General features: G+C 41.0%; 1 protein-coding gene and 1 long non-coding RNA gene across 5 annotated transcripts in view; one reads left to right on the forward strand and one right to left on the reverse strand.

Moving 5' to 3' along the window:
- The window catches only part of LOC119479299 (glutamate receptor ionotropic, delta-1-like), a 555378-nt gene that overhangs the window by 533203 nt on the left and 2515 nt on the right, over positions 1-19660 (forward strand). For 2 of the 4 annotated variants that reach the window (XM_037754721.1, XM_037754722.1), the window contains exons 15-17: positions 1829-1995; positions 10577-10817; positions 14047-14185. In XM_037754721.1, coding sequence (XP_037610649.1) covers positions 1829-1995; positions 10577-10817; positions 14047-14185 — 547 coding nt within the window. The remainder of the gene's footprint in view (positions 1-1828; positions 1996-10576; positions 10818-14046; positions 14186-19660) is intronic. The other 2 variants (XM_037754723.1, XM_037754724.1) reach the window with 1 other exon arrangement.
- LOC119479302 overlaps positions 10854-19660 on the reverse strand; it is a 117831-nt gene continuing 109024 nt past the window's right edge. The window contains exon 3 of the long non-coding RNA XR_005204660.1: positions 10854-10934. This is a non-coding gene — a long non-coding RNA (uncharacterized LOC119479302). The remainder of the gene's footprint in view (positions 10935-19660) is intronic.

Raw genomic sequence — 19660 nt, forward strand, 5'->3', positions numbered from 1 at the left:
TTACATTTAAAGTCATGGCACTTTGACTCACTGTCACATCTTAATGTTTATTTTTTATAGGGACAACAATATGTGTCACATTTTATTGCTTAAAGAACACGTTGGCTGTCGTCAGTTGTTGTTCCAACTTGATTTTTCCCAGTCGGGAACTCGTATATCCGATTATTCCGATGCCACGTGAATGTACAGTAGGGCTGTGCATTGGCAAGAATCTGGTGATACGATCCATATCGTGATATCGGGGTAAAGATTCAATATATTGCGATATTATTGCAATTATTTTTTTGTTTTAATTTTAGGAAAACTGTCATAGCATAAAGAACACACAAGAAATACACCATTTTAGAATAGGCAAAAATAACTGCATCCAAAAAACTGCATGTGATTATCATAAAGTGGGCATGTCTGTAAAGGGGAGACTCGTGGGTACCCAGAGAACCCATTTACATTCACTGATCTGGAGGTCTGAGGTCAAGGGACCACTTTGAAAATGGACGTGACAGTTTTTCCTCGTCAGTTTTTGTGTAAGTTTGGAGCATTTTTTTAACCTCCTTTCATATGATACCAGTATCTAAATTTTCTTCTGCCTTTCTTTCGCACATTTTTCGGACATTTTTAGACATTTTTAGACATTTTAGACAATTTTCAGACTTTTTTTTGACATTTTTTTTGACTTTTTTTCGGACATTTATTTGGACTTTTTTTTTTTTTTTATATATATTTTTCGCCTTTTTCGGACATTTTTTCGGACTTTTTTTTTTACATTTTTCGCCTTTTTCGGACATTTTTTCTGACTTTTTTTTTTTTTTTACATTTTTCGCGTTTTTCTGACATTTTTTCTGACTTTTTTTTTTTACATTTTTCGCCTTTTTCGGACTTTTTTCAGACTTTTTTTTGGCATTTTTCAACTTTTTTCAGACATTTTTTCGGACTTTTTTTTTTTTTTTTTTTTTACATTTTTCGCCTTTTTCAGACTTTTTTCAGACTTTTTGGACATTTTTTGGACAAAAACCCTCACACATTCAGATATTTGGTAGTCAAAGGTCAACGGACCCTTTTAAAAATGGCCATGACGGTTTTGTCCCCGACAAAATTTAGTGCAAGTTTGGAGCGTTATTTAAACTATTGACAAGCTAGTATGACATGGTTGGTACCGATGGATTCATCAGGTTTTATAGTTTCATATGATACCAGTATCTTCACTCTAGCTTTAAAACTGAGCCGCTACAACCTAAAAAACACAAGATGCGTTAAGAAATTAGTGGCATGAAAACAAATTTGTGTTAACGCGTAATTATCGCGTTAACTTTGACAGCCCTAGTAGAAATATAGTGAATTTCCATAGGTTTTATTTTGAAGCTCCATTTCCAGCTTCCCAGCGAGTAGTGCTGCTACAACATGCAACTCTACGTAGTCCATCGATTGTCATGTGACCCTTTTTATAATTGAGTTTAATCAGTTAGTCATTTTGTTCAACAATCTGTCCAAAACCCAAATAAATTCAGTTTAAATGATATAAAACAGAGACAAGTAGAACATCTGTGACTCTAGTTGGGAGTGAGAACGTGTTGAAGCAACACATTTAAACGGATGAATAAAATCCATCACTGAACGTCAGGCTGCTTTGGTTTGTTTCCCCGTCAGCAGAGCTGCTCTGATTGTAGACTAAAATTAGAGCTGATTGGCTGGTTCCAAACAAGTCCAGCGTTTCCATGGAAACTAGAGCAAAAAATCTGGAGGGGTGATTTTACAGCCAGTGAGTCTGAATAGTGAAACTTATAAAACAAATTGTTGTTATTTAACAGTTTCTCTGTCTGTGTGTCTGCAGGCGAAGAAGAGTCCCTACGCCTTCCTGTGGGACATGGCGGTGCTGGAGTACGCCGCCCTCACGGATGACGACTGCACCATCACCGTGTCGGGGAACAGCATGAGCAGTAAAGGCTACGGCATCGCCATGCAGCACGGCAGCCCCTACAGAGACCTCTTCTCCCAGAAGTAAGTGACTCCGCATTCAGCCGGCACCAAACCTCACCCGTTTTTACCTCCAGCCTGGAGCTCTCCGCAAGACCCTCCGTAGGGTGTCTGGGCTCAGCCTTAGAGATAAGATGAGGAGCTCAAACTGGAGTAGAGCTGCTGTCGAAGTCGAAGCTGAGGTGGTTTGAGCCTCCCGTTAGAGGTCAGAGGTTCCGTAGTGGACCCAGAACACGCTGGAGAGATGATATATCTCTGTTGAAGTTGTTGGTGCAACGGTTTCTAGCTGATAAGATCATCCTTGAACTGAATACTGACGCTGTTTTTGCAAAGGCCCGACAGGGATTCTTAGAGCTGTCAAAGTTAACGCAATAAGAACGCAAATTCATTGACGCGTTCTCATTGCATAGACTGAAGATACTGGTATCATATGAAACTAGAAAATCTAAAGAATCCATCGGTACCAACCATGTCATACCTGCTCGTTGCAGAGGAGGTTAAATAATGCTCCAAACTTACACTAAATTATGGCGAGGATGATCATGTTCAAAGGGGTCCCTTGACCTCTGACCTCCAGATCAGTGAATGTAAATGGGTTCTATGGGTACCCACGAGTCTCCCCTTTACAGACATGCCCACTTTATGATCATCACATGCAGTTTGGGGCAAGTCATAGTCAAGTCAGCACACTGACACACTGACAGCTGTTGTTGCCTGTTGGGCTGCAGTTTGCCATGTTATGATTGGAGCATATTGTTTTATGCTAAATGCAGTACCTGTGAGGGTTTCAGGATCAATATCTGTTATTGATCTGTGTTTTTTATTGATTTCCAATAATAAATATATACATACATTTGCATAAAGCAGCATATTTGTCTACTCCCATGTCTCCTTTTAAGTTACATTTTGAACAGATAAAAAAATGTGCGATTAATCTTGCATCGCCCTGAAGGGGTTTATTTCACAACAATGACCCGCTAGCTGTACATTATCCTGCTTATTACACAGCTTCTTAATAGAGAAATCAATTATTTCCGGTCCTCCAGAGTCCGACATCAGAGCTGCGCCCATAGCAACGGTCTGCTATGAAGAAATAACAGACCGTAGAATGCTGTGATTGACCAATCAGAATCGAGTATTCAACAAAGTCGTGCAATAAATGGACGTTAACAACCGCAGACACCTTGAAAGGAAGTCATTGTTTCATTTCAAAGCCAGTGTGTAGAAGCAGAAAGCCTCAACAGACCCGCTGTGCTTCCTCTCCTCCTCTGCTGCAGCAGCCTCACGCTCCCCTCAGGTGATCTGATCTGGACTCTCGTCAGTTACAAAGGGGGACAGTCTCAAAGCTTTAAAGAGCAGCTCTGAGAAACAGGATTTCCCCGCCGCTTACTTAACATGGCCTGAGAGGACGAGATAGGATCAGAGGGAGCAGGAGAGAGAGGGAGAGAGAGGGAGGAAGTGAAGGGTGGAAGTTAGATGGGAACGGAGGAGGGTGTCGGATAAATTACATTTTCAGTGTGGAGTTGCTCTCTGGGCCGCGGGCGTCCCTCCCACGCAGCCACGGGGCGCACAAACACATCCCAGAGAGCCCATTTCCCCCTCAGCTGATCGGCTCCGCTGCTCTGCTAATAACATCGGCAGCACAGCGGTGCGGCCGCTAATGCTTTGTGTTAACGTCTCTATCAACGCCGCCGCCGCTGCTGCTGCTGCCGGCCTCAAACATCACAATCACTATTTGTGTTTTTCTTCCTCGCAAGAAATTACACAGGAAGTTACACGGCGGTTTATGTGCTGAGGAGTTGGGGACGGCGTGCAGCAAGACATCAAACGGGCTCCCGCTGCGAGCTGCTGTATAATCGCTGCCCTCCTCACGACTTCATACAGTCAGTTCAGAGGCTTTTCAGAGCGCCTCCTCAGGACTCTGAGCCCCGCTGCTTTTCATTCCAACATCCAAATCACAGAGACATTTACACCTGGGAGGCCAGGTGCACGCCATCCCGCTGAGCCGTGCAGCGGCACACACAGCGAGAGAGATGCTCACAAAAAAAAATGATGTTTCATTGAAACTCAGCTGGCAGTTTCGCCCCAAAATGAAATTCTTTAATATGAAGGCGGATAAAGTGGTTTCCTGTGACTCTCCAGGTCTGAGGAGAGCTGCAGCCACGGCGACCGAGGAGACGCCAGCGTACAGAATATCTGAGTATTAACCTCCAACAGTTTGCTGCCATTTGGACGCCACAACTTGTAAAGTCTGAGCGCGGCTATAGACTGAATGGAAGAAGTGGACGTAGTCACCGTGATGTAACCTGTTGGTTTGTGGACTACGGTTCTGAAGCCTCGAGTTCAGCATTTTGGTCACCATCTTGGTTCTTGGCTGTCACCATCTTTGTTTTTGGTCATCGCCATCTTTGTTTTTGGTCATCGCCATCTTGGTTTTTGGCCGTCGCCATCTTGGTTCTTGGCCGTCACCATCTTGGTTTTTGGCCGTCGCCATCTTGGTTTTTGGCCGTCGCCATCTTGGTTTTTGGCCGTCGCCATCTTGGTTCTTGGCCGTTACCATATTGGTTTTTGGCCGTCGTTATCACGATTATGTGAATTACATACGAATTGATTTTGTGGGATATAGATATATATACACAAACTACAGTGCATTACTTGTTATAAGTGTGTACGGTGTTTGAGAACAGCCTTAAAGTGCAGCTTTAAAATCTGATCGTTTTGAACCTGAACGATCAATCAAACATAAACTGATGTTAATCAGCTAATTTGATTTCTCAATCTCAGTTTCTGACGTTTAGCAGAAGTTTGTCAACTCATGTTTCTTTTTACACCAACTTTCTTGTCTGCTCTCTGAGAGCCGATCGATACGAGACGGGTGAGAAAGTCTTCTCTTCCCGTTAACTCATGATGTAATAATATGGAGACTTACTAAATGATCTACGCGATTTGTTCACTCGCACTGGGATCAATTTGTGTTTGGGAAGAGAGAGGAGACGAGGTTTCACTCACTCTGATTTCATCCTCAACTCAGACTGAAGGAGATAATTGATTTAAAAAATCAGCCTCGCAAGATCATATAATTAGCGCACGTCGCTCTGTTTATACATCACACCATGAATAATCCCTCTCGCTTCTCAACAACGCCGCTTAATGCGAGCTCGTTTCATGTGAGCTTAATTGACTTTAGCGTGGAGCACCGTTATTGATTTACCGCCTGCAGGAGGCGTTTCTCACCTCGCACTTAACACCCACAACTTTCAAACCCCTGCACGCCTCCGTCAAGTTTGAAATAAGTCAGCGTGACACATTTCATCTTACAAAGTGTCCCTCGTTAACATAAAGTCAGCTGTAACTGCCTCAGACAAGTCAGTCCTGGAAGACTCAGGATTTACAGGCTGTTAATGAAGACTTAACGCCAACAAAGAGGATCAAACTCCCGACAAAAAGGCCTGCGAGCTTCATCATTAACTTCACGTCAGGCTTTGTTTCACTGCACAATAAAAGCAGCTGACAAGAACAGAGAAGCTTTCATCCAAAGTTCTGATGTGTTAACACACAGTCAGCAGTAACATCTTCTGATGGTCCATTACAGATAAACACTAAACCAGCCCGCAAACAGCAAACAGCTCAGACCTCCAGGCCACATCACACTGCAGCCGCCATGTTTACCACTCAGGAAGAAGATGAAGATGTGTTGTCTAATAAAGTCACACCTTTGAAAATGGACATGACAGTTTTTCCTCTCCAAAATTTAGTGTAAGTTTGGAGCGTTATTTAACCTCCTTCATGACCAGCTAGTCTGACATGGTTGGTACCGATGGATTCATCAGGTTTACTAGTTTCATATGATACCACTATCTTCACAAACAAATTTGCGATATTATTGCGTTACCTTTGACAGCCCTAATACATCCTCAAGATGTGAAATAGGTTCATTTGTATTTAGATAGTATGATCCTTCATTTCATTATGATGTTGGTAGTCATGGCAAAGACACAAGGATCAACCTCTGTGAAGCACTGAGGGTAATATCCAGGTTTATTTAGAAAATATCTGCATGTCTTTGGTAGTCATGGCGCAGGAGATGAAATCCATGTTTGTTGCTCTTTGCTCCTCGTTTCACTGAAGTTTTAAATGAGGTTTCAAACCGCCTACGCTGTTATTTCTGGTTTATATCTGATCTGAAGAGGTCGTCTGCCGTCTGATGTGCGTTTGAAAAGAACCTTGACTTGACTCGTTTGAGTCTTCAGTTTTCTTTGACTCATTCTGCTCTTTGTTTTGGCGCCTGATTGCGGCGGTGGTCGGGTTCATTATTTGCCCGTGGGGCCCGTTTCTCAATCACGGCCTTCCCTTTTCCCTTCTCCTCCCTCTGCACCGCGCACTTCCTCTTTAATTAAAGCAATTCTGTGTTTATTTAGGGATTAATTTGTGGCACTGAATGGAGACAAAACCGCCAGTTATTAATGGAGTTTTTTGCACCGGCCCCGGCCCGGTTCAGCGGGCGTCCAACGGCCCGAGGCGTCCTCGCAGCGCAGCGTTCAGGGACGAGCAGGAATAATGTGTCAGGGTGTTAAATTGAGGGCAGAGCTATTGTTCAGAGAGAAAACCATTATCTCCACATTTCCAACCATCATTTTAATACCTAGTCCCATAACTGCTGTATTACCTCTGTCCAGGGTTTCCATTCGATAATCCTGCCATTAATAACCTTCACAGACTTTGTTGCTTCTGCTGCTCATTTGTGCTGTAAAACTATTTTGTCCTCGGGGTGTTTCGGGGGGGGTAGGGGGGGTGGTAGATGGAAACTGCAGTGCGCTGACCTTCAACATGTTCACGCTGAGTTGAGCAGATTAAACGGAGCAAATTGGGCTCTGATTTTACTGCAGCTAAAAGCAGATTGTACTTCAGTGGTCGTGGCGGAGTTTGCTTAATTAACCCCATTACTCAACACAACGAGAACAGCAGGACGGCTGCATGAAACTTAATGTGTGTCACTAACTAATACGTCGTCCGTGGTGTATATGAAGTATGTAGATAGTTCAGGTCAGAGGAGACGATGCGAGCTGCTGTCTGGTATCAGTGTTACTGATGTAGGTTTTAATATGTACTGGCTGCCAGGTAAAGTTTACACCTTTAACTCATCTTCTTTTCTGTCTCGCTGATCATTTCCACATCTGCTGGGTCTTGTTTTTAGCTCGTCTCCAGACCTCTGAATCGCTTCTAACATCTACAATATTACTGTAGGTCTGTTTTAATGGTTGGAAAACACAACGAGACAGTCAGAGCTTCGTAGGTGGGATTAAGAATCAGGACGTTATCTTACAGAAAACTGGCAGTCAGTGTGGATGAGATGTTTACAGGTTGTTGTGAGATGGCTTACAGAAACAACAACTCGTAAATCAACATATTCCTTTGATCGACATAAAAATCAACATATATTTAACTGTTTTGGGAGGACAGAAGCTGCGTTTCAGGGTTGTTTGGAGAAACATTGTTGATTTAAGAGTTGTTATTTATGTAAGTCGACTTATAACTACCTGTACAGTTGTGTCTGTTTTTCTGTTGCTATTATTCATTCCTGTACTGAGTTAACTAGCTAGTTATGTAGGAAGATGACGTCCCCGTTCTTAAACACGCCTACGAAGCTCTGATTCGTCAACTGTTTCTCTAACCGGTTAAGAGCAGTCGATGAGCGCAACATCAGATCTACGGAGTTACTTTTGTGTCTTTGTTTTGCATGCAAACAGAAAAGGTTTGAGGGCATTTATGATTCAAAGTTTTGTTTACAAATCCAAGTTTAGCTTGGTGTTGATCTGAATCTTGTGTGCGGGACCTAAACTCAACAACAAACAAAACTTCTTGATTTGCAAACAAAACTTTTAGATTTGCAAACGAAACTTTTAGATTTGCAAATGAAACTTTTAGATTTGTGAACAAAACTTTTAGATTAGCCAACAAAACTTTTGAATTTGCAAAAAAAACTTTTAGATTTGCGAACGAAACTTTTAGATTAGCAAACAAAACTTTTGAATTTGCAAAAAAACTTTTAGATTTGCGAACAAAACTTTTAGATTTGCGAACAAAACTTTTAGATTTGCAAACAAAACTTTTAGATTTGCAAACAAAACTTTTGAATTTGCAAACGAAACTTTTAGATTTGCAAACAAAACTTTTAGATTTGCGAACAAAACTTTTAGATTTGCAAACGAAACTTTTAGATTTGCAAACAAAACTTTGGGATTCACATCAATACATTTGTAATCACAATTTTATTTACTTGCAATAAAACATTTTTTGATTGCGGTGTCGTCAGTTTTGCTCTTTAATCTTTTCTGTTTGAGTGGATAATAAAGACACAAAAGTAACTCCATACAGATCTAGTTTATTTAAATGACATCAGATATGTGAGTGGTGATTCAGGTCTGAAACTAGGCTGAAATTATCCCACAATGCAATGCAGAAAATAGTGTAAAATTGATGGTTACAAAGTCGAGAGTTAACCACAGTCATGTACTGCACAGACTGTAGAAAATGGCAGATAAGTGGAAGATTGATTTCTATTTACTGTCTTAACACAAACCTGAAACTGAACACAGTGGACTCTCTTCTACACAGCACTCTCTGTGTATGTAGTGAATAAGTGACCAGCCTATTTTAGATTTTTTCTTTTTAAAATTGGGAAACTTTAAACTGTAGTTCTCCTTTAGAGCTCCATTTCTAAATTGCAGGCAGCTACAGACTCTTATTCTCTTCTTTAACTCGATGTCGTGTTAAATGACGACGTGGTCATCGTGGTCGAAACCTCACTTATGGATGAAAGTGAAAGAGGCGCCGTGAAGAAATAAAAAATCACAACCAGCGCCCCCTGCTGTTTCCTAACTAATCAATTCATCTTCTGAGTCGAAACAACAACAACAAGAAACGAATCAATCTTATTGTCATTCTGCATGTCGAGACAAAGCCACAAATTATCACCTGCGTTCAGCGAAATAAAATACTTAAAGAACTCAATCTTTTCTCAAGTGGCACACAAGATTACAATTGATGCAGAATGATTGTTTTTTAAATTATAGTGAAAACCCCTTATGTTTAATTCAGTACCCTGTAATGTCAGTTTATTGAAAAATTCGCCTCAAAAAGTTACTGACTGCAGCTTTGAGCACCTTCCCTGCTCCGTAACATTGATTACTACCACTTACCACGTCATGTAATTACCCACATCTACTCATTACAGTAACTAAATTACAGCTGCGATGAGGCACGGCTAAATTGCTTCCTAGAGGTATTGTGACGGCCTATTGTGGGAAGTTCAGGAATAATTACAGTGAGACTTCTGCTACGCCTTCATTGAACTGTCTTTTCTTGTTCACGTTGATTTAATGACGGAAACCACACGCAGACTGCTGCTAAATATGATGAGATATGTTCAAATACAGTTTAACATTTTGATGTACTTTTCCTACTGTTTTTATCCACGTAGTATGGAAATCTATTCGGGGATTCTCTCGTTGAATCATTGTGAACATCACGTCAATGTTACATTATCATTGTGTGGTAATATAAATGCAGATGATTTGAAAAGTCTGCACCTCTATACCTCACAAACATGATGTAACTTTGACAAAATCTAATGCAGACTTGATGTTTACTGTGATGGATTTTACAGCTGAAGAGATTTGATAATAGAATCTCATATTGGAAGGAAATGAATCAGTTCTCACAGAAAAATCGGGGTGTTTTGTTCCCTGTTTTGAGAAGACAAGGATTGTATTTTGTGCTCTACTAGATTGACTATATTTATCTCTTTGTATTGTATTTTATTTGACTCTACAGGGTTTCTGCAGGGTCTAAAAGTAGAGGCATTTTATTTTGTAGCTTGTATGTATATTTGTCCAAAGAGGTTGTATGCTGAAGTGTATGTGTATTTATTCATTGTGTAGGCGCGTAGTGGGATCTGTTAATGCAATCCTGCTGGATTTGAGGTTATATGAAAGGGACGACTGGCTGTGGCTGTTTCTAATGTTTATTCCACTAATTCATGACATGTACCTGTAAAGTTAACTATGATTTTCTGATGACATACGACTTTTTATGAAATTATTTCAATATACTCTACCATAACTTTTTTATAGACTATACTACAGCTTTTTTAAGACTTTCTTTTCGCCGTACTATACTGTGACATTTTTTTCAATTTTTTCAACATACTATTCTATGACATAGTATACTATAACTTTCCTTTCAACGTACTATACTATGATTTTTTTTACTTTTTTCGACATACTATTCTATGACTTTTTTTTTATCTTTTTACGACACGTTAGTATAACACGTTGAAAGAAAAGTCATAGTATATTATGTCGAAAAAAGTCATAGTATATTATGTCGAAAAAAAAGTCAGAGTATAGTACGTCGAAAAAAAAAATCATAGTATAGCATGTCGAAAAAGGTCATAGAAGTCATAGTATAGTATCTCGAATAAAAAGTCATAGTATAGTACGTCGTAAAAATTCATTAAAAAGTCATAGTATAGTATGCTGAAAAAAAGTCATAATGGTCTCTTATTCTCACCTGTTCATCTCTTCTTCTTCTTCTACTTCTTCAGGATCTTGGAGCTGCAGGAGAAAGGCGACCTGGACATCATGAAGCAGAAGTGGTGGCCTCGTACCGGCCGCTGCGACCTCAACAGCCACGCCAGCGCCCATCCCGACGGCCGCTCCCTCAAGCTGCACAGCTTCGCCGGCGTCTTCTGCATCCTGGCCGCCGGCCTGCTACTGGCCTGCCTGGTGGCCGGGCTGGAGGCTTGGTGGAACAGCAACCGCTGCCGCCAGGAGCAGCCCAAAGAGGTGACCGAGCACAGGGCCCGGCGGACGGGCCAGCAGGGGGAAGACACTGCCACACTCTACTTTAAGGATCCAGCCGCAGACGCGAGCCCCGACTTAGTGGAGCTCCAGTACACCCAGCTGTAGAGGAGTTTAGGGAAGTTAGTGTTGGAGAGCTGGGGGACAGAGATAGGACAGAGTAGGTAGATGTGCTCTGTGCCACATCAGCCCAGGCCACTGATTGAAATCAAATTTGGTCTCTTATTATTATCCCTCCTCCATTTTTTCTTTTATCCGTCCATCGCTCCCCACCCACCTCGTTCTAAACTTACAGACACCAGAGCTCATCTGTTTTTGTATGGCATATTCTCTAAACCACATAAAGCACACAGCACACTCCACTTGACCATTACCTTTTACTAATACGCTCATAAAACGACAGCTTCTCGATCCACTCAGGAATCGCTTTTTCTTTGGCTTGATGCATCCACTCGAGGCCTTAGGCAAACTGTGTCGAATTAGCCCAGCAAGTCAGGATATGGCTATTAGCATGTCCTGCATGTTTCCCAGCATTACCCCCTGCTAAAACAACCGAGTACACCCGCAGACTTTAATGATTAATTCCCACGGTGCCGGCTTCCGAAACCATTCAAGTGCTCGGTATTGAATTATTGTTATAAACTAATTTTCTACAGAGAGGCTTTGGTAGTTTCCTGCACCCAAGGGTTGTGAAAAGAGATTATAATTAGCAGGAGAGAGATCGCTCAGGCAGAGAACGATAACATTGTTGAACACAGACACACTTTCTTAACACTTTAGGACATTTTTTCCATTTGGGCTTGAGATCCCGATGAGACGTCAAGAGACACAAAAAGTAATTTATCATATCCGAGAGAACTTTAACGTGCAGCTCGCCCTGGTTTTCAACATTAACAGTGACATTATCACAGTTAGTTCAAATCATTTGCTGATGTTGCTAATAGATACTCGAGCTTTACTAAGTGCCTACTGAATAAAAACCATACAGCAGTCAATTACCAGATCGCTCTCTTTTTAATGAAACAAAAGACACTATAATAGTTTAACACCTTCACAGGGTTTAAAGAGGACAAGCAGTTAATTAAACATTAATGCCCTCTAATCAACATTAATGAACACTGACAACAACGACTCGATGTGTTTAGTGCAGATAAATATCAATAAACATCAACGGTATTGAAACTGAACTCCTGACATCAGAAAAGGTTCATATTAAGCTGATTTAACACTGAATTAGAGAGTTGAAAATATTTTATAAACATATAGTTTACACAATTAAGTTGTGAAACAGAGAGCCCCCCCCCGCCCCCTCAGTTAAATACCTTAACTGATCTAGAGTCACGTTGTGTCCCAGTACCGTAATATATACTACTTTTAACGTGGTTTTCAGTGAATAGGGCATTTACGCAAGAGACATAAGGTATATTTTAAATACCGGTGCAATTTAAAAGTGTGAAAAAATGTTGGGTAGTAGTGGAATAACTTTCAGGAAACAAACACAATGAAAACAAATCTTAGAAATCGTCCTGTAGCTCTGTTTTTGGTCTCCACCACCAACTTCTGAGGGAAATATCTATCTCTTTAGCTGCTAAATGCTCCACTATGTCCACCAGCTAGTCTCTAACTGGGTCTGTCTGCTGTTTGATGCTGAGCAGGTAGTGAACAGTGAGTTTATCAGAGCTTGTTTTCTAGAAAAGACTAAAAAGGTTGTATTTGGGGGAGGCTGGTGAGAGCCTGAAGGAGTCAACCATACGCATATGTGTAGCAAGAGCACCAAATTTATGAGCTAAGAGATGCTAAAAAAGGGCTGTGTAGAGCTGCAGAGTTGGATGTGAACTACGAGAAACAGCAAAAAAATATATGATAATGGATAGGGGTGTTTTTTTTTACGATTTTGAAATATATTTTTTAAAGCCAGAATCTATTTATATACTTCATTTGAGTCTATGTGGAAGTAGAAGGAAGGTACCGCTTTTATTGTTGTTGTCTGAGTAACGTGACGTCATATCCGTTCCGTATCCGTCAACCAAAACAAACCTCAGAGAGTCTAAAACGTCAGAGGGTCAGCGTGGATACGACCTGCACCCTCACATGTTAACTCCAGCGTGTTAAACACTACACATCCAGTAAAGGATGGAAACACTTTGGGTTTCACACATTGACAGGAAAAGCAGAGCTAGACAGAGCAGAGCTAAAGCTGCATGCTAACTCTGTCACGGACAGGAAACGTTATCGTATCGCGGTTACTGATCGAGCCGGCCGTCGCTCTCGTCTCCGTGGTCAAATGGGCCGACGCTATGACTGTAGATACTGACATTTGTGTTCTCTGCATTGAAACGGCCCCGATGGAGCTGACCATGGATGGATAAAGAGAACGGAGCTGACGGGAGAGCTAGAGACCACCAGAAGAAGTTACAGGAAGTAGACACGTGGGACTAGTTTTCAAAATAAGGTGTTAACAAAGGGAACTGTATATACAAAATACATCTATGGAAATCAGATTAATTGGATTATATTCACCAGAAGAATAAAACATTACATGTTCCTTATAAATTAAAAAGGAAAATACCACTAATTTGTGAATGGAGGGTGCAGCTCGTATCCACGCAGACCCTGCGATATTTTCTACATCATTTGTTTTGGTTGACGTTACGTTACTCAGACTACAACAATAAAAGCGGTAACTTCCTTCTACCTCCACATAGACTCAAATGAAGCAAATATATCGATTCTGGCATTAAAAAATCTATTTCAAAATCCTGTATATATACACACCGTACAGTAATAGTATATATAGTCTGGAACTGGGACACAGGCTCAACATTAGCTCCTCCAAGCACTCACTACACTTGAACATAAGCTGACCTCAGACATGCATTTTCTACCTCCACACAAAAACGTTCACTTCCTGTGCCGAACACAACAAACACACATCAGGAGGCAGGTTTGTGTCATGTGACAGGGGGGACAAAATGGATCCATAAACTAAAGTGTGAGCAGACAGTGTACGTTGGGTGTGTCGCCCTTTAGCAATAAGATCTGTGTCCAACATCCCAGTCCATAACCCCTCCCAACCCCTCCCCCACTGGTACTATCACTGTGTCACGTCTTATTGCAAATTATATGTCAATGTGGACACCCGTGTTATCTATCTACTCTCCTTCTCTCCATCTATCCTTTTTATTTACACTTGACTGTCTATGATCTCGTGCAGGTTACTAAGGATTACAGACTGGCAAGGGTTTCTGGTCCATTGACATATAATGACATTACAACTGCTTCATCGGAGGGGAGGAGGGACATTTGGACAGACAGAGAGAGAGGCTGGGATGAAGCAGAAGCTATTGATACAGGTCAGAATAGACCTCCTATACAACTATCAAAAATAAAAACAGCAAAAAGGTCATTTTTGTTTTGTTGATTTTTGGTCAATTGTAAATAACTGAGCAGAAACGTGCCTCATACCTGATTTTTTGCGGCCTGAGTTCTGGAAATAAATGTGTTCTTCATAAATATGAAAAAAGTAAACAAGTAGGGCTTCATATTTAAGGCATTTTAAGTAGTTTCTTAACTCCTAGAAAAGCTTTGCAACTAATATCTATTATTTTTTTCCTCTATTTTAACCATAAACTGAATAACATGATTGCATGTCAATGTTAAAATATCTAATAATCTTTAAATGTAAAACAGAGGGGAGCTCAAGAAATGTCGCAGGTGATGTTAATACTTCACTCACTTTTCCTTAAGCTTAAATCAGACGTTTTGTCGTTAACGTTTCTGGCAGCTCATTAAAACTCCCGCCAATAAAACCAATAAAGCTAATTATCAATTTCCTTATCAGAAAATTGAACAGGAAATTATTTCCAGAACCAGAAGACGTTTCAGCTCGACACTAAAGAAAAAAATAAAATGGCCCAAATTAATTTGATCAGAAAACACACAGCTTGGTCTTAATTGCAATTGATTTGGATTTTTGGGCTTTTAGCTCTATGCAGACGACATGATAATTAAAGTTGTAATTGATGCCTGGCTGCTCCACCTTTAACACTGCACCCCCCGCCCCCCCACACCGTCATTAGAAACCCTCCTGGTTCTTCTTATAGTGCCTTTCTGTTTCTTCTTTGCTTTTGTTTCAGTCGTTCATCTTTTAACTGTGTGAACACATTTCATAAGGGCTGACCTCTGACCTCTCACTTTTACATGTTTCTTGACGTGTTGAACAGAATCAATAACGGTCACACTGTGATGGACGTCGCAAGGAACAACTGCAAACAAGCTTAGTGCCTTTTCATGCATAAAACAATTACAACTCAATATTACTTATAGCCCTTTATAAACTAAAATTACTAAACAAGGTGTTTGTTAAATCAGAACACGAGTTCTCATCCTCAAATATTAATATTCATCTATTTAAAAATTGGAAAAGAGGAATCTGTACAAAAACTAAATGTAAAGGAACTCGGAGACGTACGTTGGGTTAGTCATGAGTGGCTGATATATCATCAGACTTGTTGCATCTAAAAAATGAAAGCACATTTGACCGTACACATATTTCTCAGTTGCAGAGTTGATCTCGAAGCAAAAAACTAAAGTACCAAAGTCCCTGAATCTGTTGTTGGTTAACTCACAAATTAGCCCTGCAAAGCCAGACAACATCTCACAAACTCAGATGTTAGAAAGCATCCAGTCAACTGAGGTGCTAGTTGGAGGCTCCAATCAAAACAACTATGGGGGGAGTTTAGACGTGATGTGACACACCAGCCTCGTTAACTAACATTAAAAACTAGATGTTACAAAGTGAAGTATTGTTCCCTTGATCAAGACTGAAATATCTCCACAACTATTCATCGTACTATATCTTCAAGCGGCATCAACAGGCCAAGATTTTAACTGTGAAATACTTTAGTTTATGACCAAATACCTGCAAAACTAATGACATTCCCATCAGCCTCACCTGTACTGTGTGTTTACTGCTAAGTAGCATTATCACTGTGAGCGTGTTAGCATGCTGACGGTAGCTCAAAGCACCGCTGTGCCTCAGGACAGCCTCACAGAGCAGCTAGCACGGCTATAGACCCTTTTTGCGTCGGTTACGTCCCGGTGTTAGCTGGAGGCAAAACAAAGGAAAGACTGGAGGCTAACTAATGCTAGCAGTGGGCTAAAGCTACACATCTAAAATGTCCTCTTGCTGTGTTGATGGCTGCCAGAATCCAGATATCACAGACATTAGAGATGACAAATGTGATTTGAGGTTTTAGCGAGCTACAATATCAGAGAAACGTTGGTTAATCTGGTCCCGTTGGTTCATGTTAACTTTCTCAACTACCACTGGTAGGGGTGTAACGATATGTTTTTACAACGATACGATACGATTTCCATGGTTCCGATACGATTCAGGACGATATTTGGCTCATCTAGAGCGATACGTTACAATACGATTCAATGATTTGAAATCGATACAGTAACTTTTTTTGACAAAAATTCAGTCAGTGTGACTGTGAAATAAAAAAGTTTTTCTTGTAAGGGAATCAGGGATAAATTAATTATGTAAAGTAAGTACCAACGATTAATGGCAAATACATACAGCTTTTATTTGAACCTATTTATTTGACATTTGTCATCCTTAAATAGAAGGTGCAAATCCTTAATATCGATACAATCGATTTTTGCGTTTCAAATCGATTTTATCTCGTTATACGTCTCCCGTGAAGGACAACTTGCCGAGTATCTATCGATGTAGTTGTATCGTAGGAATATAAATCGATACATGGATGTAGTAGATGAATCGTTACACCCCTAACCACTGGTGATCCTGGAGAGTGAGTGACAGCACATATTGAGAGAAACTAAGATTTTCTTCAGCCATTGTTTAAAAAACAAGACAACAATACTTGTTAGCCAGCGTTAACTAACATGTTCAGAGAATTATTCTGCCTCCACTTAACGCTCCGACCGCTAAACACGTCACCATGGTTACTAACAGGAAAGACGGCTATAAAATATGAACGGTGGTCAACAGCCAGAGAGAGATTATTTTTCCGTTAATATCAGAGTTGTATGGGGACTCTGTTGTCATCACTTGACCATATAATAGGCTTGGATCATTCAGCCATGGAGCTCTACAGCAGACTTTAGGGACAAACCCACCTTCCAGTGAGAGATGTCCATATCAAAGGCAGCCGGTTATATATAAAAGAGGGTTTAAATGTTTCCTCAGAAACTGTTCTTATCACACATGAGCACAACCCACTCAACAGTTGCAGTATTTGCAAAGTCGCAGGGGGGGAGAGTGATTTAAAATCCCCCCCACTGGCAGCACTCATTAAAAGAGCTGTTTGTTTTCCAAATTAATGGAGGCTTTTTTTCGCCTTTTATTTTCTTCCCGTGCACTTACATCACCAGTCTGTCTTTAACGACCGGCTGAGGTTTTAATCCCAGGCATTTATTTATTCAGGCCGGCCGCCAGGTTGACGCCGCCGAAAAACATATTTTAATGAGATGCCAGTCGTGAAACAATAACCTGAACGGAGACGTTTTAATTGGCTTTGAGAGGAGCTCTTTGAGACCGGTGAGGGATCATTCAGACGTGCTCAGAACCTCGTGGATAAACACTATATTGTATGTTTACATGTTGAACACAGATGCTTGGCCTCGGCGGTACTCCACCACGGTGGATCAAGATGCGCTGAGAGACTCGGAGGTTTCCTCAAGTGTGCTTCTTTCACAAGCTGCTGTTACACGGCGTTTCACAGGAAGTGCTTTCTGCACCGCTCTACCTCAACATAAAGACTTAACGCTAAACGCATTTCCATCTTATCTCATGATCGCCGCCTCTCGTCTGCCTTTCAGAGACAAACCGATAACTCGTTTTATTTCTATTAACCTCTCATTAGTCGCCGTCCTGATAATCAGAGGTCAGGTCTCTTTTGGGGGGGGGACACAAAGCCGTGGACCTGACTTGTAGTTTACATTTTATCATTTAACACAGCACATATTGGGGTTTTTAAAGGCTGATATTAATCATGTTGTGCTTTAAATATGAGGAAAATTAAAATACATAAATAAATTAATATACAAATTCAACAATTTCCAATGCCAAAATGTAGTTTCTGATCAAGGGAGGACACATAACTGCTTTTAAATTAATACCAATTAAAAAAAAGTTACATAAATTAAAGTCTTAATCCTTAAGATTTCAGTCCTGGTTGTTTTGGTGACATCTACGGTTACAGGGGGTTTAATAAAAATAATAATAATAATACCGCCACATATATTGACCATAGGCGCCAAAAACGGCAGCATTCATCCTTTTATCCAAGCTGCTTTGGAGGTTGCGCTCCTCTCACGCTTGCCGTTACTAAGCAACCAAAAACTGCGCGCTGCGATGACGATGATGATGATGAAGTTGCGATAATTTAGTCTAAAGCCTCACTGATTAAACTAAACAAAGTCAAAACAAAGATAAATGGATCTCTAGCATCGTAAATATCTCACAGTAACTTTACTGCTCCGTTTGTCGGTCTGACTGACCTTTCAACCGGATGTTGTGACGTTCTCACACGGAAAGACGGAAGCCAGTAAAATAAGTAAAGACGTAAACCGTAGACTGATATTTACGGGAAAAAGAAAAGATATCTGTCGGCTGTGATTGGTTGTTCCTCATCACATGACACTACGTTCCAAAAGTTGAACTATCTTTATCTCGCAGTCGCAGCGCTGCCGACATGCCCTTAAAAGACCAGCCAGGCGTTTTGGGAATGTTTGCGCACCGCAATGGCGTCACTCTCTTTTGTGAGCGCGCCTTCCGCGCATTTACATTGACAACAATTGGAATTGAGGGTGCAACAATGAGGCATGTGAACAGCCCCTCAAACAGCCCCTCAGTCAGCTACTCAGTCAACTTCTATGTCTGACAAAAATGAGAACACAAAAATGAGTTGACCAATGACAAACAGCGTCTTATTTTGCAGATAGTGATAGGTAGCTTTCAACCAGGAGACCGCCGTTCGTGTACCGTGTGACACTAAAAGCAACGTTGACTTATTTGTCACGTCAGTCTTTAGTTGCCTGACTCGTCGGTATCGTCAGCCCCGTGAGTTGTTAGTCAGCGAAGTTAACGTCAACCACGACCGTTTCCTAACCCTCCGTTTCCTAAGGTCTCCGATGCCGAGGGGCACTGATCAAGTTATTTGACGAGTTGGTAGGGAGAATGTGATGAAAATCTTAAGGATTACTACTTTAAAAAAAGGAAATTAAAGATATCTAAATGATCTGGGTGGGGTGGAGGGGTTGTAAAATCCTGCTGCTGATGACACTGCAACATACCTGAATATCTGTGTGTATTAATATACGGTGTAATGTGTCATGTGCATTGTTCTGAATATCACTTGTGTCACTGTGATGAGTTACTGTGACTAATATCATTGTACCTCTGAGTTGAAGTGAAGCCAATGCTGGAGCCAAGCCAGGCTGAGTTGTTGTAAAGCGGCTGCTTGTTTAAAAAATCCTGTCTCAAAAAAGAAAACTGTACATCAGCTGACTGGAGCTGCATTCACACACAGAGACGTGAAGATAATTTAGATTCAGCCCCGGAGGCTCACTTGATATGCGAGTCATGCCTCCTTTGTTTGTCTTTACACCTCGTCCTTTACCTTCCTATGACCCGGTGTACCGAAGCACACCTGCGGTTCAACGAGGAAACACTCAAGTGTCTATTAATGCCTAACAAGTATGCATGGCTGCAGTCAGCAGGAGATGCAGAGTCAGCCAATGTTCTGATTAAATTGTTCTGATAGCGAACCAATTCTCTGATCCTGCTGCACAGTGTG

Source organism: Sebastes umbrosus, chromosome 20 (genome assembly GCF_015220745.1).
Source record: "Sebastes umbrosus isolate fSebUmb1 chromosome 20, fSebUmb1.pri, whole genome shotgun sequence".
NCBI classification, from domain to species: domain Eukaryota; kingdom Metazoa; phylum Chordata; class Actinopteri; order Perciformes; family Sebastidae; genus Sebastes; species Sebastes umbrosus.